The sequence below is a fragment of the Anolis carolinensis genome, chromosome 1, assembly GCF_035594765.1.
Source record: "Anolis carolinensis isolate JA03-04 chromosome 1, rAnoCar3.1.pri, whole genome shotgun sequence".
Lineage (NCBI taxonomy): Eukaryota > Metazoa > Chordata > Lepidosauria > Squamata > Dactyloidae > Anolis > Anolis carolinensis.
The window spans coordinates 314,494,748-314,519,897 of record NC_085841.1 but is presented as its reverse complement, the minus strand read 5'-3'; the positions used below and the strand labels follow the sequence as shown (position 1 = coordinate 314,519,897).

The window sequence follows — 25,150 nt, the reverse complement described above, 5'->3', positions numbered from 1 at the left end:
TATGATGCAAGCTGTAGTCAGTCATTGCTACATAAAGGCCCACTCTAAGGCCAAAAATGTAGCTACTGATACCATTAATGTCCAAGTCAGTTAGCCAAGACGTTTATGTGAGTAAGTTTTTGTAGTGCAGTAATTCTGAGAATCCTTAGTCCATGTAATTTTACAACTTAGGCTGAGACTATCTGAATGTCCCATTCTCTCTATGAGTTTGCCTAAGTCTTATCTTTGGGAAAGGCCATCCTTATAAAGTTATCCACTGGAAAGACAAGACATTGCCTTCTTTTTAGTGTTTGCTTTTAGACTGTAGAATTCATTCCCAAGGGGAACTCAATTGGCTCCCTCTTTGCTCTCTTTCATGAGTGAACAGGGACCTTCTGATTTAAACAACAGTGTTAAAGTGCTGAGCTGCTGAACTTGCAGACCGAAAGGTCCCAGGTTCAAATCCCGGGAGCGGCTTGAGCACCCGCTGTTAGCTCCAGCTCCTGCCAACCTAGCAGTTCGAAAACATGCAAAGGTGAATAGATCAATAGGTACCGCTTCGGCGGGAAGGTAACGGCGCTCCATGCAGTCATGCCGGCCACATGACCTTGGAGGTGTCTACGGACAACACCGGCTCTTCAGCTTAGAAATGGAGACGAGCACCAACCCCGAGAGTCAGACATGACTGGACTTAACGTCAGGGGAAACCTTTATCTTTACCTTTTAGGCTTCATACCATTTGGGGCAGAATTGTTTTTTAAATGAGGGTGAGCAGTGGATTTTACAGTTTTGAATATGTTTTGATCTGTTTACACTTTGAATTTTTGTATAATAGTTTATAAATGTTTGCACTATATGTTGTTTTAGTTATATTTTGTTTCAACTTATATTTTAAACCATTTTGTGTCCATATGAAATTAAATAGATAAATGTTATTCCCTGTTCCACTGCCAGTCAATAGTGCATACACAGAGAATTATTAGTTACTAATCACAAAATTGGAGACACTGGGCCCTTCCAGACAGGCCTGGTATTCCAGGATCTGATCCCAGGTTTTCTGTTTATCCCAGGTTATCTGTCAGTGGAGATTCATATAATCCAGTTTAATGCAGAAAACCTGGGATCAGATCCTAGGATATAGGGCCTGTTTGGAAGGGCCCGAAGTCTGCTTGTACAGAAAGACAGGTCAAGTGCAGGTTTGTCAGTATCCTATTTTTGTTGATTTTGTTAGAAGGTATCTTTTTTTAATATCAAAAAAGACTGGAGAAAATCATCCATGAAGAGAGCCTTCCACAAAAATGGCAAGTGAAAGGGTGTCAGAGAGTACAATCAGCCCACTACGTTTGCAAGGATTAGGGGCTCAAGACCCTTGTAAAAGTAGAAAAACAGTAATAAAAAACCCACTAAGTTTTACCTAAAAGGACAGCTCTCTGGGAATATATACTGGTCCTTCCTCTAGAAGATGACCTTGGAATCATACTGGAGGACATACAAATCTTTATAGAAGTGCTGTTTCTAAGAATTTCTAGGTCCTCCAGTGTAACACTACAGTCGAGTTTCAACTTGCACATGTGGAGGGCTGACTGTATGTGAGCATTTTTTTTATATCTTTTGTATGCTTCCTAAACCACATTTACTTAAGAATAAGATCTTAAGCTTTATATACAGTAGAGTCTCACTTATCCAACACTTGCTTATCCAACGTTCTGGATTATCCAACGCATTTTTATAGTCAATGTTTTCAATACATTGTGATATTTTGGTGCTAAATTCGTAAATACAGTAATTACTACATAGCATTACTGCATATTTAACTACTTTTTCTGTCAAATTTGTTGTCTAACATGATGTTTTGGTGCTTAACTTGTTCAATCATAACCTAATTTGATGTTTAATAGGCTTTTCCTTAATCCCTCCTTATTATCCAACTTATTCACTTATCCAACATTCTGCCGGGCCGTTTATGTTGGATAAGCGAGACTCTACTGTACTATAGATCTGACCTTTTCATATAGCCATCATGATCGAAGTCGTAAGGATTCATGTGAAGAAAATACTAGTTAACCAAATAACCTCATCAGTTATTTTTCAGTGGCCACATAAAAGCCTGGTTCTCACCAGTATGTGCAGCAGTGACAGGAATGATGCGGTGACCAATGAATTTTCCTCCTTCCTCCAAGGCTACAATTCTGAGAGAAGCCAACTCTGGCATCAAAATCTGGAAGATATAATCAGGTAAAGTAACGTTCAGTGGGATAGTACTGAATAAAATATATCTAAATTCACCTCTCCAGATCCTATTATAAATATACTCTTTTTAATTCTGCATTATGGTTAATACCTGGCTAAACTAGGTCTTACACTTGTTCCATAATGCTAATTTATATGCATAGTAAAAGAGACCTGATTAATTCTAAATACATATCAGAGCACACAGAACAATCTCAATTTTGAGAAGTGTCCCATATCTTTCTAGCACCAAAATTAGAATTAAATGTCTCTTTACAACAGAGGAGTCAAATTCATTTTCACTGAGGGTCACATTAGCCTTATGGTTTCCTTCAAAGGGCAATTAGTTACATTTATACAGTCTTACATTTACAATGTTGCCCTGGCAGTGAAATTCTCTCAGGCCAGATAAAATGATGATAAATGATAAAATGATAAAACTTTACCCATAAAGGCTAATGAGTACCACATTTACAGTGAGTCACTAGTCCCAGTGTGGTGTGCAAGCGGACCACAAATCTTTGATATTTTAATACAAAAGGCCAGCAACTCTAAAGCTCATCATAGCAAATCTCATGTAGAATTGTTGCTGTTGCTTTCTAGGACCATCAACATTTTAAAATAACAATAGTAATAAAACTGTGCTTTGGGAAGAGGGGTGGACTCAAAACAAAGAGAAAGTGTGTCTATCTGCCACTGATTGGAATTGGGAAAGGGCTTATGTTTTTCATATTGGAAACTGCCCAGGCCTGGGAAATATAGCATGATACATATTTAGAATATTTGATCTGATTTTATGTCTAAAAACCTTCAGAAATACATTGTTACATTCTGTTAGTTAGCCCATGTAGAGTTATAACTGGAAGCAAAACATAAAAATCAGAACCATAGAATCGAGCCAGAACTTGGGAATAGCTTAATCCTGAAGAGATGCTGCCAGTCAGTGTAAACACTAATTTAGACCCACCAAGTACCTTTTCTGAGATAAGGCAGCTTCCCATGCATCCTATTTTGAAGATGAGGCTAGTATATAGATGTATGTATATGTTTGTGCCTTCTGTTGATTTATGATGACCCCATGAATTTTTAGGGTTTCCTTAGGCAAGCAATGCTCAGAAGTGGTTTTACTAGTTACTTCCTTTGAAATAATGCCTGGAGCATCTAATTGGCAGTTTACTAATATGGATGGATACTGCTGTATAAACACCAGGCATTGTTAATACTTTTACATTCTTACACATAACAAAGACACTAACAGTACAATGAAATAAATTTACATTCCTATCACTCATTCAATTAATACTTATATTTATGATGGTTGGTAGAAGAAGCCAATCTCAGCTGCTGAAAGCTGATACTGGAACAGACAGATGTTAAGTTACGTGTGGCTACCTTTTCAAATACAAAAGCCTCCTCCTTCCATACAGGGTTGATTGAGTTGGCATTTGGGGTCAGCTTGGTTCTGTATTTTCTTTTTGGGTCACCTGGTAGTCCAAATAACTCCACTTCCACATATGACCTCACGCTACGGTCTGAGAGGAACTGGCCAGAAATGATCTAAGAATACACAAACACAAGAACAGCATAGGATTTAAGCCCCGTTTCACTAATATCCATTTAGCCATGCTATTTGCAAACATTTCCAATTACTTCATGGATACTTGCTTCATTTCACCTTTATATGACTTTCTGGCAGGGCTGGGGAACAGGGACTTCTCCATGTTATTGAATGGCAATTTTCACAATTCCTCACACCCAACTTTGTTGACTAGGAATAATGAGAGCACTTCCCCTCTGTTTCTGGAGGGCCACATATTTCCCAGTCCTGCTTTAGGGAATGAAGTTTTAAAAACACGTCCTTCAAAATGCAACTGACAGAATAACATGAGCGATTGCTTATACTACTTGATAGGGAAATGCTGCCGTGTGAGAAAGATGTGTTCTAGCTTAGCTTAGCTTCATGCCCTAAATTGCTATGTGTAAGTAGATTCAACTAGTACTAGGCCAGAAAAAGGATGTTTTCATGAATAATTTTCCCTGCTGAAAAAGCTTATATGTGCACACTTGAATTTGCAGGAAGAAAGGACTTAAAAGGACTTCAACAACTGAGCACAATGCAATGCAAGACCTACACTCTGAATTGAACTAACTTATCCTTAGTTACATCATTACATTGCCAGAGTTGATTGGCTTTGTCACATTGGCACTATTTCCATGATGATTGGACATCATTTTCTAAGTGACAAAAAGAGAGAACAGAAAATATCACTTTCATTGAAAAATATTACTTTTGTCATAAAAGATGTACACACAAATGTCTGATATGATTATACTTTTTATGTTGTAACCCTTCTGGTATGTTTACCCTGACTAGAAATGAAGTGGCACAGTTCCCAGAAAAAATGACATTTTGATGGTTTGCCTAAAAGTGTAGATCAACTATCTGTTTCTTGTTTAGGTTATATTTGTGCCATCTCCTCTTTTCTATTGCTGACAAACTGATTCAGCAAAGTGCTTTCTGATTTTTCCTGTTTCTCATGTGATTCACTCACTACATTTAGACATTGAAAGAAATAACATTTTTCATCATTTTCTGGGGAGGACATTGTAGTTTTATTCAGCCATGAAGACCCTGGGTACATCAAGCCTTGGTAAATAAACACAGTGGTGTTTGTATTTATACTACAGTCCTGGTGAAAGATCTTGAAGTCCCGATGCAACCTGGTGATTGTGACTCACCGTTATTGACAGCGTGCTTGCCACCACCACATCAATGCGGTCCACAGAGAAAGGATCAAATTGCTTATCAGGGCGACGCATGAAGTCATGTTTGAGGAGATAGCCACTCTGTCCATTGTATTCAAAGAGAGCCATGTTCTGCTGCATGGGGGCATCTGTGGAGAGAACAGCCCAACAAAGAAGAAGTACACAAAGTTGGTAAAAATATATCTGCTTTCTATCTGCTTTCAGGGAGCAACTGGTCATTTTATCTCCTAAACAATACACACTCTTTAACCACTGGATCCAGTTTCATCAGCTCCAAATGCTTTGTTTAAGTAGTAATAGTAAATTTAGAAATAAACCTCACTGAAATCAATGAGATTTACTTCCAGGAAAATATGTATATCAGGTCCATCTAGCTGAATCATTGTGGCATTAACTTTTCCAGATAACAAGTTACTTCAGCAGATGCACAGATTCAGGGATGCTTTGCTAAGAAGGACTTGCCTATACCAATGCTACTTTTGCAGAGGAAAAAGGATAAGTTCCATTGTGTACGATAATGGCACAAAGGGCTATCTCAGGGAAAGAAGATGTGTGGGTTGTATGATAAGAATCATTAAGAAGAAAGGCATAATGTGCCCTTTCCTAAACAGAAATATTAACGTATTCTTCATTAGCCAAGTATCCCTGAGATGTTGACAGCTTTCTGGATAGAGATCATGCATTAAGATAATGAAAAACTAAAAATGACAGGGAAATTACTCCCTTCTGTTATTGTTTTGGTAAGGTTTTAAAAGTATGCTTCTTTTTATGAATACCCTTGTTCCATCCTTTTATTCCATTTATGCATTAACTTGCTTCCATTTCTATCTATTTCTATATGAAAAAATGTATTCCACCCCCTCAAGACCAAAAACAGTCTGAAATGCACCTTTCCTCAGATGCAACGAATACAAAAGCACCCATACATTTTAGAAATGTACACAATTAAGCCCGTATTTGGAAAATGTCACAGACTTTTTATCTACAGATTAAAATAATTTCAAATGAACACAAATTCCTTGAGGAATGGGGGAAATGTAAAAAAAAGACATACAAATTTCTGTATAGCCTCACAACATTATGAGGCCATCTACACTGCCATATAATCCAGATTATCAAAGCAGATAATCCACATTATCTAATTTGAACTGGATTATATGAATCTACACTGCGGAGCCTTTATATGAGTCTACACTGAGGAGCCTTATCACCAAGGTGAAAGAAGAAAGTGCAAAAGCCAGGCTGCAGTTAAACATCAAGAAAACCATGATTATGGCATCCAGACAGATAGATAACTGGCAAATAGAGGGAGAAAACCTGGAGGCAGTGACAGACTTTATATTTTTAGGCACGAAGATCACTGCAGATGCAGACTGCAGCCAGGAAATCAGAAGACGTCTACTTCTTGGGAGGAGAACAATGGCCAACCTCGATAAAATAGTGAAAAGCAGAGACATCACACTGGCAACGAATGTCCGCATAGTTAAAGCAATGGTATTCCCCATAGTAACCTATGGTTGTGAGAGCTGGATCATAAGGAAGGCTGAGCGAAGGAAGATAGACGCTTTTGAACTCTGGTGCCGGAGGAAAATGCTGAGAGTGCCTTGGGCTGCAAGAAGATCCAAACAGCCCATCCTCCAGGAAATAATGCCCAGCTGCTCACTGGAAGGAAGGATATTAGAGGCAAAGATGAAGTATTTTGACCACATCATGAGAAGACAGGAAAGCTTGGAAAAGATCACGATGCTGGGGGAAATGGAAGGAAAAAGGAAGAGAGGCCGACAAAGGGCGAGATGGATGGATGGTATCCTTGAAGTGACTGGCTTGACCTTGAAGGAACTGGGGGAGGCGACGGCTGACAGGGAGCTCTGGCGTGGACTGGTCCATGAGGTCACGAAGAGTCGGAAATGACTGCGTGAATGAAGAAGAACACTGCCATATTATCCAATTCAAAGTTGATAATCTGGATTTTATCTGGCAGTGTAGATGGGGCCTGACACAGAAGTGGGAGAGCTCTATTTGGCTTTATTAGTATCGTAATAACTATCTGGCGGGGTCATGGGCACCAACACAATAAAGGAAATCGCTGTAGGTAAGGTGAATTGCTGCCTTAGCACTAATAATTGCAGAAAATCCCATGTCCCCCATTAGAAAAATACAGCTGAATAGAAATCATGGATTGTTGTATCTGCTTACTCTATTCCATAACAGGAGACATTTAAGCTTAGCCCTCTCCAAATTACATTGTGGTCCTATTTATTGCTCCAAGTACACAATGTTCTGTCCCTTTACTCTTCATCCTGTTTACTCCAATGCTAGTTCACTTGTCTTTCTCCTTGTTTATTTCATAATTCTGTTTGACATATCAGTTTTCTGAAATTCCTGATTCTGCTGCCTTCTGCTTATCTATTTTCCCTGAACTTCTAGTCATAAGAAGGGTTGAGTCCCAGGTTCATAATATTCTCTTAATAGATCTTAAGTGGTCCTCTTTTTAAAGCAACAGGGAATAAAAAAGTAGTATGCAACCTTAGTGAACACTGTAACAAGTTACAACTATCTGCCACAGAGGAACAACCAATAGAGAAACATCATTACAATAAATAGACTATAAAAGAAAGAATAAAAGGAAAAGCCAAACAGAGACAGACAGGAAATCAGCACTGGGAAATTTATGCAAAAGATGCATGTGTTAGAAAATTAATTATCCTGTGTGAGCACAAACAAGTACACTCACCTGTTGTCTGGAAGTTTAAAGCCACCATTTGGCAGCCAACATTCCAGAACATCTGTGGCATGTAGTTAGAAGAGTCCATTCGGGTCCCCTTGGGATAAATCCGACTCATCTGCCTTTTGTTATAGCTGGATTATTTTTTAAGTACAAAACCGAGGGGTATCATAGGGCATATGCCCTGGGAGCAGCTGACCAGTTTTGGGTGGAAACAGTTCATACTGAAATTTCATTTGTGAGACTGAAAGTTATATACATGAAATGACAGAAGGGGGGAGAAACACATGCATTTAGCAGAAACAGGATTTCACAGATACTATCAGTAAGAAAGAAGTCAACTGTTCCAACTATTTTTTTCTGTTTTTAGTTCTACTGCTTTTTAATTATTAAATTTTATTTTCTGTTTTTGATATATTTTATTTTAGATTATAGTAGTTAGTCTGTATTTAATGTGAGTAATAGGGAGTTTTTAATTTTTTAAATGTTATTTGTATTGTGTAGGTTTCTAGGCGATATTGTTATATGTAGATCTTACTTAGCATGTGTGTGTATGTCTGTGTAAGAGAGAGGGAGATCACACTATTCCCCACCCAAAAGTACACATTTCGTGTTATGGTTGAGCCTTCGGGCTCCGGTAATAGAAGAAGGGGTCATAAGACTCCTCGAGAGTCAGACTCTTTCGAGGAGCGTGAAAGAAAACGGCTCCGGGATTTGTTTACAGACCCGACAGATGAGGACTCATTTGAGGGTTTTTCTCAGGGTTTGGAGGAAGAGATGGCCAGCTCGGAGGAGGACGACATGGAATGGACTCGTGTGAGAGAGGATTTGGGAGTTGGGGAAACAGGCAATGAAAGCATGGGAGGTGATTGGCGGGTTGCAGGATCAGACCCATGGACTGGCTGGAGGGATGGAGCGGGATCCACAGCTGGGGATGCTGTGGGGCATAGTCAAAGGTGCTTAAGCTCTGATGAGGATGATGATGTTGGGGCGCCTGGAATTGGGATGGCAGCTGACAGCGATGATGAGCTTGAACTGGGATAAAATGGGGTTTGGGACCAATGTCTAATTGCGTTGGGCAAGGTAATCTGGACGGACGCTTGGGCTTTTGTTGGGGAACTTCCTGAAGACGGGTGTGATTCGTTACTGGATACGTAAGTTTACCAAGGACACTGGGCATCGACGGCGGGAGGAACTGTGCGGGGTTTTTCTCTGTGCAACTTGTGTTTAATCTCGATAGCTTGGACCTCCGTCGTCTTTTTGACGGGCAATATCTACTCGCACTGAATTGACGCTGGACTGACTGACTTCGATTCCGGATTATCCCTTCTGCTGGCTATCGGTGAGACCTTTGGATTTCTAGACGACTACGCTTGGCTATTGACCTCTGGACCGGATTGGGACCCTGCTGACTGCCGTTACCCTGACTGCTGTGCCTGGACCTGGATATCGTTGGCCGCTGAACCTAAAACTGAATCCTGACTACGACCACGCTTTTCGCTCACTGCAGGAAGGAATAAACAAGCCTGGTTTATTCCCCTGCTGTTTCTGAGTAGCAGAGAGGAATCTGCCACCAGTCTGTTGTTTACATTTTGTCTCCTGTTGATCCTCTTTTGTTTGCATTGTTTGCCAGGCTGAAGTAAGCACTTTTGATTTAATCCGGATTATACTTCTGTTTAACCCGGTTTGTCCCTTTGAACCGTTTAAGCTCAAACTGAGCTGTTTTTGTTACTTATCACACTGAAGTCAAGTGTTTGCCCTGTTCTTTGTTTCCTACGGGCGTTTTTAGTTCTGTAACCTCAATAAACTGAGTTTTGTTTTACTTGCTGGCGTTCTGTCTCTGACATTTGGATTGTACATACATAGTTGATGTGAATTTCTGCACATATTAGTAGGTATTAAGTGCTGTAAAAAAGGATACTCAACAAATTGGATGGGTGACTTGGTCAGCAGTTCATAAGCTTTCATCTCGGTGAAGGAGGACACGACATAACTTCGGTTCTTCTCTGGAAAAAGCAAAACAAAGCATGCTCAGTATTCATAATTCAGTTCAACCTGCTTGTTATGACCAATAAAGCCCTATATATCTCAGATCCAGGCTGACTGGCAAATTGTATCTCCTCATATGAACCTGCCAACATACTGGGAAGAACATGAGAAAGTCTCATCTCATGTTCCCAACAACTGTGCCACTCAGCGTCCATCTACACAGTACCTAGAACACAATATTTCCTGTGTTAAAAGGGTAGTGGCAACATGATGTTAGCACTAAACGCGTGTTGATTCACTGCAACAGCTGAAAAACACAGGATAAAAGGTTCCCCCTTTCCCCCCATTCCAGCCAAAAAATGTGCATACTCTTATTACTGTGTAACCCCACAGTCACCAAAAATACGTGATTTCCTTCCCTCCCCTCTGTGGAGACTGCTCCAGCACATGTCTGCTTTTTAAAAGCCTGAAACAGCTGATCAGCTGATTGGGCTGTCAAAGGGACACACAGCTGATTCAAAGGAAGCACGAATTGAGAGCAATTAGAACTCTCTGAAACTCTTTATTTTAAACTCTATAATATTAAACAGAGCTTGAATAAACAATTAGGGAAAAAGAGAAATCTGGCCAAAGGGTTGGTTTTTTTTGTGTTTTTTTTTGAAAAATATCACTATTATGTGCTGAACCTCATATGTGCACATGTGAATCTGCTTATATTTATATTAAGATAATCACATGTGCAGTGCATAACGGAGTGATTTTTTAAAAAAAACTTCTACCAGATGGCCCAGGCTGTGGCGCAGGCTGGTGAGCAGCCAGCTGCAGACAGCTGCAACAAATTACTCTAAGAGGTCATGAGTTCGAGGCTAGCTCGGAGCTTGCATTTGTCTTGTCTTTGTTCTATGTTAAGGCATTGAATGTTTGCCTTATACGTGTAATATGATCCGCCCTGAGTCCCCTTCGGGGTGAGAAAGGCGGAATATAAATACTGTAAATAAATAAATAAATAAATAAATAAATAAATAAATAAATAAATGTTCCCCATCTACTCCCATCTTGTTCCAATACAGAGGAGGGCTATGAGGATGGAGGGGTAGAAATCCTGGGACCTACAGGATTGTGTGGGGACATGTTCTTTGTTCTTCCTTTAAAAACTCTGTTTTCGTCCTGTCTGGAAGCGCCCTCAGTGACTGCTCCTAGACTCTGGAACTTCCTTCTCAAGAATGTATGTGTGGCCTCCTCTTTGCTGTCCTAATGCTGTAATATGACATTTTTATTATTGCGGGTTTTTAAAACAGAATTTTAAAACATGAGCTAAGGGTGCTCATTTTAAAAAGTTCTATTCAGCATGTTATCTTTTTAAGTGTACATTTTTAATACTGCAAAAAGTTTAATTACCCTTAAATGTTCGCTTCTGGCATGCTTTAGCAGTATTGGGTTTTTTTCCAAATTAAGTCCCAATTTTGGGAGAAAGATAGGATAGAAATAAACACAATAAAATAAATGTATTCAGCAGTGGAATATGCTGCCTCAGAACATGGTGAAGTCTTCTTCTCTGGAGGTTTTCAATCAGACTAGATCATATGTCAGGATGGATTCTATATTCCCTGCATGGCAGAATGGGGTTGAACTGGATGGTCCTTGTGATCTCTTCCAACCCTATGATTCTAGATGAAATATAAAACCCACAGCCATTCTTTACTGCTTATAGCTGCGCAACCTATATTATCTCATCCACCTGAGTCCAACTGGATCATATACAAACCTGGCATTTATTTTTGGTATTTGAAGCAGAATTCCATCAAGCCCTTTCTTGCCAGTCTCTAAAGTAAAAGTAATAAGAGCTGGCATTCTGATCATGACAGGCTTAGGTTCGACCTGCACCTGTGTATACCTTTTGTTTTGGTCACTGTAAGGGTTATTTCTTTTATTTCCACAAGAAATCCCTTATCAGATACCTTTCTCCTACAGACACTCAGTGGCCAATGGAGAGTGGAGGATAACTGAGTAGCATCTGGGCATGTAACTATAGCCAGATGCAGAATGATGAGGGCATCTTTCATAACTACAAGGGGGTCCTGGAAGAGGATGCCATCGTGGTGCTTCTGGCTATAACTACATAGATCAGTGGTTCTCAACCTGTGAGTCTCCAGATGTTTGGCCTCCAACTCCCAGAATTCCTGGTAAACTGGCTGGGATTTCTGGGAGTTGTAGGCCAAAACATCTAGGGACCTACAGATTAAGAATCACTGACATAGATGCTTCTCAACCTTTTCCCACTCTCCTCTGATCACTACATAGCTATGGGAAGTGCAAGAGCAAAGGAAATCTTACAGGAAAGTAAGTGGAGATACTTTGCAGTTCTGCCATTGCAAAACATTATGGTACATCTCTCAACGTAAGATATTGGACAAACTAAGTAGACACCTTTTCTTGACATCCAAGATAGCTGCCTCATTTTGCCCAATGACTGGTTTTGCCAATACTATGTCTCCAGACTTTTCTGTTCTGTTTGATCAATCTGTTGAGAGCATTAATTAAAAATAAGAAAATAATGGTAGATGGTAATGGCAATGGTAGATGTTAATTAAAAAAAGAAGTCAGTGTCCACGATGCTTCACTGACACACTTAAAAATATTTAAGAATACAGATATAAAGATGATTTTACCTAAAGACGGTTAGCCCACAAATAGTGCATAAGGAAGCACTGAGGTGCCCACAGAACATCAAATGAGCAAACATTTTCGTTGTGCGAAAACCACTATCAATCAATTGCTAACCACTGTTGTAACCTCATAAAAGCAAGACATTTGCAATTGCTTGAATCTGGTAGATGATACACAACATGCCAAGGCTTGCAAAATGTTCCATAATGCATCCCCTGCCCCCAGTCATGCCATCATCCCTTCTTCCTTTCTTCTTCAGAGCCTACACAGTTCATCTCTTCTTCATCTATCTGTCCTCCTTTTGAAGGCTTGTGGTACTCAGATCTTGTCATACAGACACAAGACATCTGGAATAATGTGGCAGCCAACTTCCACTCAATTTCTGCATTGTTTCTGAAACTGGTGGAACCTTATGGGTATGAATTAAAGGCAGACCTGACACCACTAGTCTCAAGAGGTAACAGAAACCTTAAAAACCAATGAAATGAAGGCTTTGGATGTGCTGAACTTTGTTTCCACAGACGAAGGGAATGAAATCAGCTGGTTTTGCACATGCCAAGTATCGTTGGAAGATTATTTTTCTTGATAAAGGCTCATTTTTATCCTAATTTGCTGTGGTTCATCTACAGTCTATTTCATGATTATTACTTTTCCTAGAAGCATGGATCTGACTAAATTTTATTAAGTAATAATGTGGGATGACTAAAGCCTCTAACATTGTGTTGTCGAAGGCTTTCATGGCCGGGATCACAGGGCTGTTGTATGTCTTTCGGGCTGTGTGGCCATGTTCCAGAAGTATTCTCTCCTGTCGTTTCACCCACATCTATGGCAGGCATCCTCAGAGGTTGTGAGGTATGGATAAACTAGGCAAGGAAAGGAAAATATATATATATCTGTGGAGAGTCCAGGGTGTGGCAAGAGTCCTTTGTCACTGGGAAGCCAGCATTAATGTTTCAGTTAATCACTCTAATTAGCATTGGAAAGGTTTTGTCTCTTGCCTGGGGGCATCCTTTGTTCAGTCGTTAGCTGTCCTCTGCCCTCAGAGTGTTGGTTCCCATCTACTGTTTTGATTTTAGAGTTTTTTAATACTGGTAGCCAGATTTTAATTTTAATACTGGTAGCCTCTAACATTGTGTCTGCTTGGAAGAACGATATTTTATTGCCTCACTCTGACTAATAACAAGGCTGGTTCTAAATCACAGATGCAGCAAATTACTTAGTTCCACTCCCTAGCTGATGTTTCGTGGCTTTATTTTGTGCTTGAATGCTACATTTTCCAGCATATCCACTTTCAAAAGTATATGCGGTAAAATCAGGTCCCTAGGAAAGGGAGCAAGAAGATAACAGTGCTTCAAAATTTCTAAGCACAGCATTTCTAAGGCTTACTTTATTCACTTCAAAACAATTCATTTAATGGCTTTTTAGGAAGAAAAAAATCCCCTTACGTGATGAGATTTCAAAAGACTCAAATTTGATGGGCTGGATATAATTAACCAAGCTGGACATTTCTTCATAAGCTGTAACTTCCAGTCCTGCAGTACCCTAAGCAAAATCAAGACAGGCAGATGAAAAGGAACTCGGAGAAAAACACACAAAGGTTGTTCAAAAACACACTTACACACAGAGAGTAGCTGAGACCCTGCATAGAGTTGGGTCCTCTAGACATATCTTCATATCTTCCCCCACTCACTTAGACTTTGAAGATGTTGTGTTGTCCTTCAGCCAGCTGCTGAGCATAGCTAGCTGCTTTCTGTTTCCTGCATTATTTCCTTGCCAAGCTGATGTGTCCCACCACCAGGAGAGGTAAGGGATGGACAGGGAGGGCATCTAGTAGCACTGGTAGATGAATGATGCATGATCTCAGTCATTATCTATCTGCCTGACTATTGGTAATGATTGTTGTTGCACCTGTTGATGGTGTACAACCTTAAAGAGGAGCCAGCATGGTATAAGAAATTGAGCATTGGAATATGACTTCGGAAACCAAGATTAGGTGATCTTGGGCAAGTCACACTCTCTCAACCATAGAAAATGGCAAAGGTCCTCCTTTGAAGAAATCTTGACAAAAACAGTGATAAATTTGCCTCGGGGTTGTGATAAGTTGGAAATGACTTGAAAGCACATAGCAACAACCACCTGAAAGATACCTATTAGGTGAAAGAGATGACTACAAACTCCTGGGAATAGGATAATATGTTTGGGGAAACCCTGGCACACAACCCTATTTTGAGTCACAGAATTTGTGGAGACGGTCCTTAGGAAGACTTCCTTTATTTATGTAACAGCTAGCTAGGCACAAATTACTTGCGGTGATTTGTGATTGAGATTGTGATGCATCAACCTTGACCACCTGAGGAGGTCAGGAAAGTCCCCACCTCACTAGGAAGCATCTCTTGCAAATCTCACTTAAAGAGTTTCATGAAGCTGACCTAAGTTAGACCCATATGTACATTCTGGTTTCATTTTTTCCCCCTAAAAGATCAGTGATTCTAAAAGAGCAATAATCATACCTCATCAGACTGCAGTTTTTTAATCTCTTCTTCATCCAACTTTTCCATTTCTCCCTCTTCAGGAATCTCTTCAGTCACCTCACCTGAATTGGCTTAACGATCCAGAACAGAAATCAGTATGATCATACAGGGTCTTATGAAGATCTACTGGCACAACTTTCTTGAGATCATAAATTCCTCCAGATGGAACATTCCACCTTTCCTGCATCTGCTATGGGATGCTGGAGGGGGCCTTCTCAGTGACTGCTCCCAGGCTTTGGAATTATATCCCTAGAGAAGCTACACTTGCACTTTCCTTATCCTTTTTATCTTTTCTTAGGCAAATCAAGACTCCCTTGTTTTTGCAGGTCTTTCAAAAAGTCCTACATTGTCTATATTGTGGTTTATAAAAAAATTATTTTAATTGTTTCTAATTCTATTGAGAGTTCAATTACAGCACATCTTTAGTATAATGTTCACTTTTATATGTATCTCTTCTACACTGCCATATAATCCAGATTATCAAAGTAGATAATCCACATTATCTGCTTTGAACTGGATTATATGAGTCTGCACTGCCACACAATCCAGTTCAAAGAGGATAATCTGGATTTTATATGGCAGTGTAAAAGGGAGCTTAGTTTTTGTATGACACCTTGAGTTCTAAGGTTGCAAAAAAGGTGGAATATAAACAAACAAACAACAAATATTAAGTGCATGCATCAATTGATCATTTGCATGTGTCAATACACCAGATACAAATGTATTTCAGTCTTTTTTTCAGGCCATGAATACAGTATTTGCTTTTTTGCCATCAGATATAGAAATAAATGCTGGCTGCTCTTCACCTCAAGGTGTATGTGGGCAGTGTCTTTACATAATTTAGTCATTAGGTGGCATTGATCTCACTACTAAAAGTCAGCAGTGTCCTGTAGCTATTCTGCCCTTGTTTAAGAGGAAGGCAGGCAACTCATAACTCCCTAGATGCTGTTAAACTGCAAGTCCCATTAGCCCTAACCAGCAGCACCAGTGGTAAAAGATGTGGGATATCCAGTTGTGGAGGGCCACAAACTGCTTTCACAAGAGACATAAGAAAATTCTTAATATGTCACCAAAGCTTTCTACAACAAGTTAGTCACAGATGACCTTGGTCTTATTTATGCCATCTCCTTCAATTCTTGTTTCCCTGGGGATGAGAATATTTTGATGTTGGATTGATATTGAAGCAGCTTTGAGTCTCCTTGTGGAAAAAGCAGGGTATAAATAAACATCATCATCATCATCATCATCATCCCATAAGCTCCTCATCAGCATAGAGTGGTAAGGTCTTCTGAAAGTTGCAGTCCAACACTATCTAGAGGTGGTTCTCAGTCAGCAAAGCCCTCTTTTGCTTTCCTTTTTTCCGCTTTCAAATAAAAGAGGAAGCAGAAAATAGACCTCAGTCTCAGTACAGTTTCAGTAGAGATAAATATGCTAGAATCCCATCAGACCACAATAAGGGAATGGGGTGGGGGGAGTATGCTTACAGGAATATTATCCAAATGAAGAAGATGAATAGGCAATAGATTTCTTAGGAGAGAACTATAAAAATCCTTCTGTTTCTACAGTAATTCATTTGTACTTCTGTCAAAGAAAATTCTCAGAATTGACTACAAACTAATTGGAATTTTCATCAAAGGCAAAGGTTTTAGGTTTGAAGAATTACAACTCCCACCACCCCCAGCAAGCCTGGCCAAAGGTGAAGCATGATAGGAATACTAGGTAGAGGGCCAGGAGCTCCCCTTCCCTCTGCTTCACAATGTGGTACCTGTGCCATCTCTCTCTATTGGAGTAGGCTGATTTGTCACTTCATCTTCTGGATCCTTCCCTTTCTTCAATGTGTCCTGATTATCCCCAGGTATAAACTGGTTCTTCTTGTTCTTGATCAGGATTTTCCCCATTAAATCCTGGGGGCTTGGCAGGGGAACGCCTGGTTTTAGCTGTTCCCCAAAAAGAAAAGAAATGGATGTTGATGGAGAATTTACTGCTTTTATGTAACTCCTCACATCAGACACATCTTAGATGGCCAAGGCAACAGCACCTACAACCTACTATTGGTTGACTTTATTCTGTGCAGCAATTCAAGGTACTTGTTCACTTACAGGATATTTTTCCAATGGTTCTGTCAGTAGCATGTCTCCAAATATCGTTCTGCAGTATTCAGCCATTTTAGCCTGTTGTTTAGGCCTTTAAGAACATAAAGGAAGAAGAGATGGAAAAAGGAAGCCTTTGTATTAGTGGAAAAGGTAGGCAATATCTTTATTCCATATTCCAAAGTTCCTGTCTGTCTCTTATCCCCTTCTTAACAGAGCTGGTATAGATCCAAATTAATATTTTGGTATAACTTTCTGCCTCCATACATATGCACTGCAAAACAATCTAACAATATACATTAAATTATTAGAGTTAAAACAAGGTGCTGTTTCTTCTAGTTAATTTTAAAACATTAATTTGGACTAAATATTATCACCAGGCTCACATTGACCATAATTTTATTTCACTAATAAGCATGTGTTGAACTGGAATAAGCTGGAATGGCTGGTAGGTTCCAGTCAGTAAAGTAGAGAATCTGTTTTGAGCTTCTGTCAGAACTATAAAGAAACTATCGAAACACCCGAAACTATTGGTAGCATAGGGATTCAATGCCTTTTGTATTCCAAAATAATATGTGCTGAATCCCAGTGTAGATTTGCTGTCCCATTTCCCCCCTTCTATGGGATAGTTTAGCCAGCATTAATTGTAGATTGGCCATAATCCATGCACTAATGTTAGGCTTCTACAACTGTGAGTTTAACTTTTGTTGATTTGATTATTTGTTTGGTTTATTATTTCTGGGAATCTCTAGGTGCTCCAATGTAACTCTATAGTTAAATTTTGTAGCAGTTTTCCACTATTATAGTGGGTCTTGCACCCCTCTCACATTAGTGAATGGGGAAAGCTTGGAGTTCACTTTCTCTCATTGCAAATATTTGCCTCAAGAAGGATAGTAATAGGACCCCATTAAGGCATGACCCTATCTTGACTGAATGCATTTCTAAGTCTACTCTCACACACTCAAACTCAGAAATACTTAATGCTTACGAGTCCACATGGTTTTCAAAAGACAGGATCACTGGATAGGGAGATGTTTTGAAAGCACTTTCTGCAATAGCCTCAATTGCATCCTGCAAGTGGGGAGAAAGAGAAAGCACTTTGGTAAATTCAGTGCCAAGAAACATCTTATTTTTGGTTGTTAATCCAGTTTCAAAATCTGTATTTCCAATTTCTGTGGGAAATCTATGGTGATGCAAGTTTTCACATGTCCAGTTCCGACCTTCTGTGTCAACTATCCAGAGAAGTCAGAGTAGGACTAATATGAGTGATTTCTGTTTCTTCATATTTACATTTTTTTAAACACTTTAAGGGATCTTTTATTCTCCTGAAAAACTGAATATATGCTCTGCAGAGAAATGTGACTAGTCACAACCCAAGCATATATCAATTAATTCATACTTTATGTTTGGTATATTTACATTTAAAATGCTTTAAGTGTGAATGATACAGACCAACATATACCAAGAGCAACATTTTGGGACATACATATGTTTCAACTGTCCTGATTTAGCAGGGACAGTCTAGATTAATCCTCTTTCCTCCCACTTTTAAAGCTGATTTTCCATCAGTGTCTCTTTCTTCCATGTGTTGTCGAAGGCTTTCATGGCCGGGATCACCATGTTCCCGAAGTATTCTCTCCTGACGTTTCACCCACATCTATGGCAGGCATCCTCAGAGGCTCTGTGGCATGACATACAGCCTCTGAGGATGCCTGCCATAGATATGGGTGAAACGTCAGGAGAGAATACTTCTGGAACATGGTCACACAGCCCGAAAGACATACAACAACCCTCTCTTTCTTCCACTTTCTCCCTTTGTACTCAGTCTACTTCTACTGCTGTAAACTGAGTGCAATGTGCAAATATGGTTTTTACTGTATTCAACTCAGCAGTCGCAAGAGGAAAGGCAGGGTATAATCTGTGCCAAAAGCCAACTGCTGCAGTCTCTGCTAGTTTGCATGACATTGCTTGGCTATTGCTATTGCTGTTTTCAGCCGTTGAAGGATTATGCAAGAGCCAGTATGGTGTGGTGGTCTAAAAGTTGGACTATGATTCTAGAGGCCAGGGTTTGAATCTCAGCTATTGAAACTGGAAGACCTTAGGCAAATGACATTTCTAATATTAACAAAGCAAACCCAATATATCTGCTTGTGGCTTTAGAGATTTATTTTGAAATAAAATTTTTGCAAGCCTGCTATTCCTCCATGCATAACTTACTTTCTTCTTTCCCTCTTCTCCCTCAGCACTTGTAATTGACAGGTGACGGTGCTTACTGTAATCCCTTCTTTCTCTTGCTTCTTTTTATCCCATGGAACCATGCAGGTGTGCAGCCTAGTATTGTACAACAGCACATAAGTCTTTCCTCCCGAAAACTGAGCCTTGATATGCTGTTTCAGTGAAGTCAGTGGAACTTTACCGGGGATTAACATGGTTTAGGCCTTCATATTATTTTCTACAACTCTTTCTAATTGAGCAAGCAGATAATAGTCATGGGAGGCTCCTACTGTGTCTCTGTGCTTGATCTGTATTTCAAAAGAGCCACAGTGGAAAGAATCGCCTCCTCCTCCGCCCACTGGTCCTTTGGCGCGAAGGGAGGATCCATACATTATATAAGCTCCAGTGAACAGTGCACGCTGTGCTAATGGCTCATAGTTCTTTTGTGAGGTTCACTGTTGTGGTGCCCAGCAATCTTGCCCTGCAATCAGAGCTCTGGTAAAGTACCCTAGCTTTTATCTGCTCTGCAAATTGTACAGTGTTGCATAAGGGTGTGATGTCACATGATGCAGAAATGTTTAAATATGACAAACATTGCTAAATACTAAAATAATTGAAAAGGATAAAAGCTGGGGGGGGGGGGGGTTGGTCTGCTGCAATTATGCTGACTGCAAGGTGGCCTCACTGAACATGAGGAATCACATCAACCAAAAAGCAGCCAAAGGGGAAGATCAATTTACACATGATAGTAACACATGTATAGTTCAGTGTGAGGACCTGTGGTGGGTCTGGAGATCAATATTTTGCTCCAGGACTCTGGGAAACCACAAAGACTCACCAAGGTAAAGTGGTTCAGTAGTTCATCTCTGGTTTTGGAAACTGAAGGTTTTTTTAGGTATTAAATAGTGTGGGAGACTCTTGCAACCAAGGCCTCTTTCACATTACATAAATTATAACACTTTGAAAAGACTAACTGTGACATCATTAGTATATGCTCCCAAATCAACCAAAATGAGTTGACATACTATTGAGGGTTTTTAAAAAATGTAGGATGTAGGATGTAGCTGCACTTGCATGGTGGAAAAACATAGTTAGATAACATTGAGGCATAAATCAGTCAAAATGATCGCATCTAGAAAAGCCCTCTGTCAGAGACATTTCTGAACTGGATGGAAACTATTCAATTTTTTCCAGCCTTTTTCATTCAGAATTGTTTGTCTCTTTTTCATTTTATGTTGTTCCCACCTAATCTTCATTTTTAGGATAGCATTACATATTTACTATTTGGGTGAAGAACTTTCAATTTGTGTTCTGAAAATCACAAGACACACTTGAAAAGGTATTAGAAAGTAAAACAAAAAATGGAAATGAACAAATTAAAAAAACAATGAAAAAATAACCTCCTGAGAAAGTCCTGTACCTTGAAGAATATTTCCGTTGTCATGGTGAATCCATGGGTGATGATGGGCTCCTCGTCTGGAGGGCGGCCCTTCCAGCAATCCAGTTCCACACAGCGGCAACCAGCCAAGAGAGTCTGGCGATACATTTCAGGAGATGAAATCCCTGAAAATTGGCCAGCTTAAAAAAAGCATAGAAGAAAAATGAAATCTGTTGTATCTGCATCTGTATTTTCTCTATGCATGTTGAACATGAGAATGGAAACTGACATTCGGGTACACAAATATTTTAAATACAGAAGAACATAGGGAATTACTTCAAAACTGATCAGACAACTGGCACAACTAACCCATTGCTGTCTACTCTGACTGGCAGTGGCTCTTCAGCCTCTAGTGTATTTCTCACAGTTTGCCACTTGAATATTTTTAACTTGACAAGGTGAGGGCAGAACAGGAGAGACTGTTGGGATGCTAAGCACATTCTGCCACAAAACTGTTGCCCCTCTCCTTTTCCATTCCTGACATTAAGTCTAGTCGTGTCCGACTCTGGGGGTTGGTGCTCATCTCCATTTCTAAGCCATAGAGCCAGCATTGTCCATAGACACCTCCAAGGTCATGTGGCCAGTGCGACTGTATGGAGCACCATTACCTTCCCGCCAGAGCAGTACCTATTAGTCTACTCACATTTGCATGTTTTTGAACTGCTAGGTTGGCAAGAGCAGGGGCTAATACCAGGAGGTCATCTCGCTCCCCGGATTCGAACGGCTGACCTATCGGTTCAACAGCTAGATGGTTTAACCCACTGTGCCACCGGGGGTTCCATCTTCCATTCATACATGATACTAATTAAAAACACTGCTTTCACACCGATTTTTTTAAAAAAAACATTGTTTCCATACAGGGGAGGAATGATGTTTCAAAGACATCAACACAATTCTCTACAAAATATGCAAAAACAATTGCTAATTGGAACATAACTAATGGGTATAGTAATTAAATGTTGGGCTGGGACTCAGCAGATCTGGAATCCAGTCTCGTCCAAGCTGCAGAACTCACTGACTGGTCATGCTCAGCGGGTCTGAACCAGGTCTACCTCACAGGAATGTTTTCTGGGTAACTTAACGAAATGAGTGGCCCACTTCACTCATTTGGTGAAGGGTGTGAGATAAATGCAAGAAATAAATAACAACAACAATAATAGAGGCTATTTCACTAGAGTATTGAAGTAATTACTATAGCACCCCTGACCATTTTTGGTCATGCTGTACTCACTCACTATCAAAAAGTCTCCTACCTCAGGGACCACTGGGGTTAGAAACAGAAAAACCCAAGATGGATAGGCAGCAGAATAATTACACAGTTTTCCTATTTATAATTGGTTATTAGATTTTTATCTAATCCTTCTTCATTGCAGCTTGGATAACATTTCTGTCCATATAGGTAAGTAGGACTTCAACCTATATCAGATATATACAAATTGTTGGACTTCAGCTCCAACAGCCTGACCCAGCAGAGCCAATGCTAAGAAGTGTCCAGCAGTATCCAGAAGAACAAAATTTGCCCTTCCTTGGCCTATATCAAAATACATCCTTCAAACAATAAGTTACATTCCTAACATTATAAAATATAAATGTATTGTAAAATATAATACTAACAACACAAACATGCAGCCAAAAATAATCAGTTATTGTTTCACTTATCTCTGTATCATGTCCAATACCAATACAAGATGCCCTACTGGTCTTCCTTTCAAGTTAGGGTTGCTGGGCAAGGCACGTTGGCCCAATAATTAGCCTCTCATAGTGAAATATGGGCATGTTTTTGTAGGGATACACACCTGTTAGATAGGTGTTGTGGGATGAGTTGATAAAGTAGTGAGAGAGTGGCTGATTCATATCCTGGTACAGCAACAGTTTGTCCTGAGATACAATACTGTTTTCAGGACCACACAGGAACCAAACCATTCCCTCGGGAGATAATTGTCCTGTAAAATAAAACAATATTATTGTTGGACAAGGGCCTGAAGAAAATTTCCTTGGATGTTCCTTTATAGTATTTTATTCACTCCTGGAACTGGACATTGCAGATGTTGATAGAGACAGATGTCTGCAGACAGTGCATAATCATTCTCTTTTATGTCTCTTCCACTATTGAAGGCCTAGGCAAGAACTGGAAAGTGCGATGTTTCTCTGCATGACGAGAAGGACTCATTTGGAGGGGAAAGGACTCACCTCTCTGAACATTCATCCCACTGGGCTCATATTTCTCTATGAGACGCTGCACTTGCTCTGGCTTTGCGGGTGGGAAAAGCACATCATTTAGGTGGGAATCACGTTGCTTTTTGTTGATAAATTGTGTCAAGTGATCCTTCGTCATGTATGGTTTGGCTTTTGAATGGCTGAGGAAAGACAATGGAAGGAGAGGGAATGGGAAAGATGAAAATCCTTGGAAAGTTCCAGAATGAGCAAAGTTTTGATGGTGGAAGGCTTTATCTGTAAGATGCCATTATCTGTAAAGAAGAAAGGAGGCTTACTGTGAAGTAAATATTTCATCAATTTCTGGCCGAGGACACAAGTTCATCAAGAATGTTTTGTACACTGCCTCAGGGAAGTCTTCTGGATTGATGCCCTCATTCTGGAAACAAAAGGGCAAGTTATGATTTTTTTTCCATGTCAGGAGTGACTTGAGAAACTGCAAGTCTCTTCTGGTGTGAGAGAATTGGCCGTCTGCAAGGACATTGCCCAGGGGACACCCGGATGTTTTGATGTTTTTACCATCCTTGTGGGAGGCTTCTTTCATGTGCCCTTATGGAGCTGGAGCTGATAGAGGGAATTCATCTGCACTCTCTCTCTTCGGTTTGGATTCGAACCGGCAACCTTTAAGTCAGCAGTCCTGCCGGCACAAGGGTTTAACCCACTCGCCACTGGGGGCAGTTATGATGAGCATGTGAAAAAAGCTAATAGACTTTGAATTAGTGCAGTTTGAAGCCACTTTGACTGCAGTGGCTTAATATTTTGGAATCACCTCAGTTGCATTTTACAAAGTCCTTAGCATTCTCTGCCAAAGAGTGTTGGAGCCTCACCAAATTACACTCCAACTATTCCACAGCATTGTGTTATGATAGTTAAAGTGTCAAACTGCATTTATTCTACAGTGTAGATGGGGACTGTGGGGTCAGTTGAGATATGGGCCTATCAATTTGATTTCCTGCTACTGTGTTGTTGAAGGATAATTAAAGATTGCCTCGTATCTGTTGTGTACCTTTAATTGTTGGGTGGAAGCGGAGATTTCAACAGCTATTGCTTGTAATGCAATGAGGTAATTGTGCAGTTCTGTGATATGGAAAAGCATTCCTGAATTGGAAAAGTAACTTTTTTGGACTATCTTTCTTCAGTGCACGTGCTGGGTGGCAAAATCTATGAATTATCATCCAAGGAAGAAATTTTGCTGCACTCTGGAATGCTGATCAGCTTTATCAACCTACAACTTCCAGTATTGTTTAGAAAATGTGATAGAGTTTCAACAATAATTTGTTCAAGGATAAAATCTGGACTATACAGCTGAGAGGCTACTCACCTTTCCTTTCGGAAGGTGGCAAGCAGTTAAAGCTTCCTCTACTCTTTTTCGGTCTGCAGGAAACATTTGAAAAATACTGGGAAAGAAAGAAGACAACTGGTAATAGGCAGAACTACTGAAAAAATACTTCCTAATAGATTGTTGTTCTAAATATGGATTAAAAGTGAGACTTACTTTCTGACAGGAATTTTCCCCTCAGTGTTCAGCTGCATCTTCAGCTTCACTAGTCTGCAGAAAATATCAAAACATTGACCTTGCGACTCACAAAGGTAAGAAGAAAGAGGGGAAAGAGAGAAGAGTGGCACCAAGTGGGAATTACAAAATTGCTATTTAGATCTATTGATTACTGTTCAGAGCTCAGGGAGAGCTATTTTTGAAAAGCTACCGATGAATTATTAGTGTTGTTAGACTACAGGCTGAATTTAAATTCAAAAACTGTTTGAGGAAATTGTTAAATTCCACAGAGTCATAGCATTTGCAATCATTGGAAACCATGAATGGAAATGGAAACCATTGGTGTATGAACAGAAATGAAATTGGTTTATGAAATATTGCCAGTTTGCTGATAACCCCTACTAAAGCTATCAAGACTACTGATGAGTACTTCTCGTTGTAGTAATTACAACAGCAGGCAAGGTATGAGGGAGGGAGAAGGGATTTATTGAATGTCTGTGTCTTCGAGTTGGCTGTTGATTTATAGTGATCTATGAATTTTATATGGTTTTCTTAGGCAAGGAATAGTCAGAGGTGGTTCTTCTAGTTCCAACTTTTGAAATTATGGGTGGATCTACACTGCCTTATATCCCAGGATTTGATCCCAGATTATCTGCTTTGAATTGGATTATATGAGTCTCCACTGCTATATAATCTAGGATAAGCAATCTGGGATCAAATCTTGGGATACAGGACAGGGTAGATCCAGCCATAGTCTACAGCACCTAGTATTCATTGGTGGTCTCCCTTCCAAATACTAACCATAGATTACCC

At 39.9% G+C, this 25,150-nt stretch overlaps 1 protein-coding gene across 1 annotated transcript in view; it reads right to left on the bottom strand.

The window, feature by feature from the left end:
• The window catches only part of plcb2 (phospholipase C beta 2), a 63,514-nt gene that overhangs the window by 17,097 nt on the left and 21,267 nt on the right, over positions 1 to 25,150 (bottom strand). Inside the window, exons 6-21 of the mRNA XM_016995929.2 lie at positions 24,338 to 24,391; positions 24,164 to 24,239; positions 23,121 to 23,221; positions 22,819 to 22,985; positions 22,425 to 22,571; positions 20,611 to 20,768; positions 17,965 to 18,047; positions 16,986 to 17,070; positions 16,652 to 16,823; positions 14,866 to 14,957; positions 13,801 to 13,897; positions 9,621 to 9,705; positions 7,709 to 7,833; positions 4,948 to 5,102; positions 3,601 to 3,765; positions 2,098 to 2,197 (exon numbers count right to left, since the gene is read on the bottom strand). Coding sequence (XP_016851418.1) covers positions 2,098 to 2,197; positions 3,601 to 3,765; positions 4,948 to 5,102; positions 7,709 to 7,833; positions 9,621 to 9,705; positions 13,801 to 13,897; positions 14,866 to 14,957; positions 16,652 to 16,823; positions 16,986 to 17,070; positions 17,965 to 18,047; positions 20,611 to 20,768; positions 22,425 to 22,571; positions 22,819 to 22,985; positions 23,121 to 23,221; positions 24,164 to 24,239; positions 24,338 to 24,391 — 1,862 coding nt within the window. The remainder of the gene's footprint in view (positions 1 to 2,097; positions 2,198 to 3,600; positions 3,766 to 4,947; positions 5,103 to 7,708; positions 7,834 to 9,620; positions 9,706 to 13,800; positions 13,898 to 14,865; positions 14,958 to 16,651; positions 16,824 to 16,985; positions 17,071 to 17,964; positions 18,048 to 20,610; positions 20,769 to 22,424; positions 22,572 to 22,818; positions 22,986 to 23,120; positions 23,222 to 24,163; positions 24,240 to 24,337; positions 24,392 to 25,150) is intronic.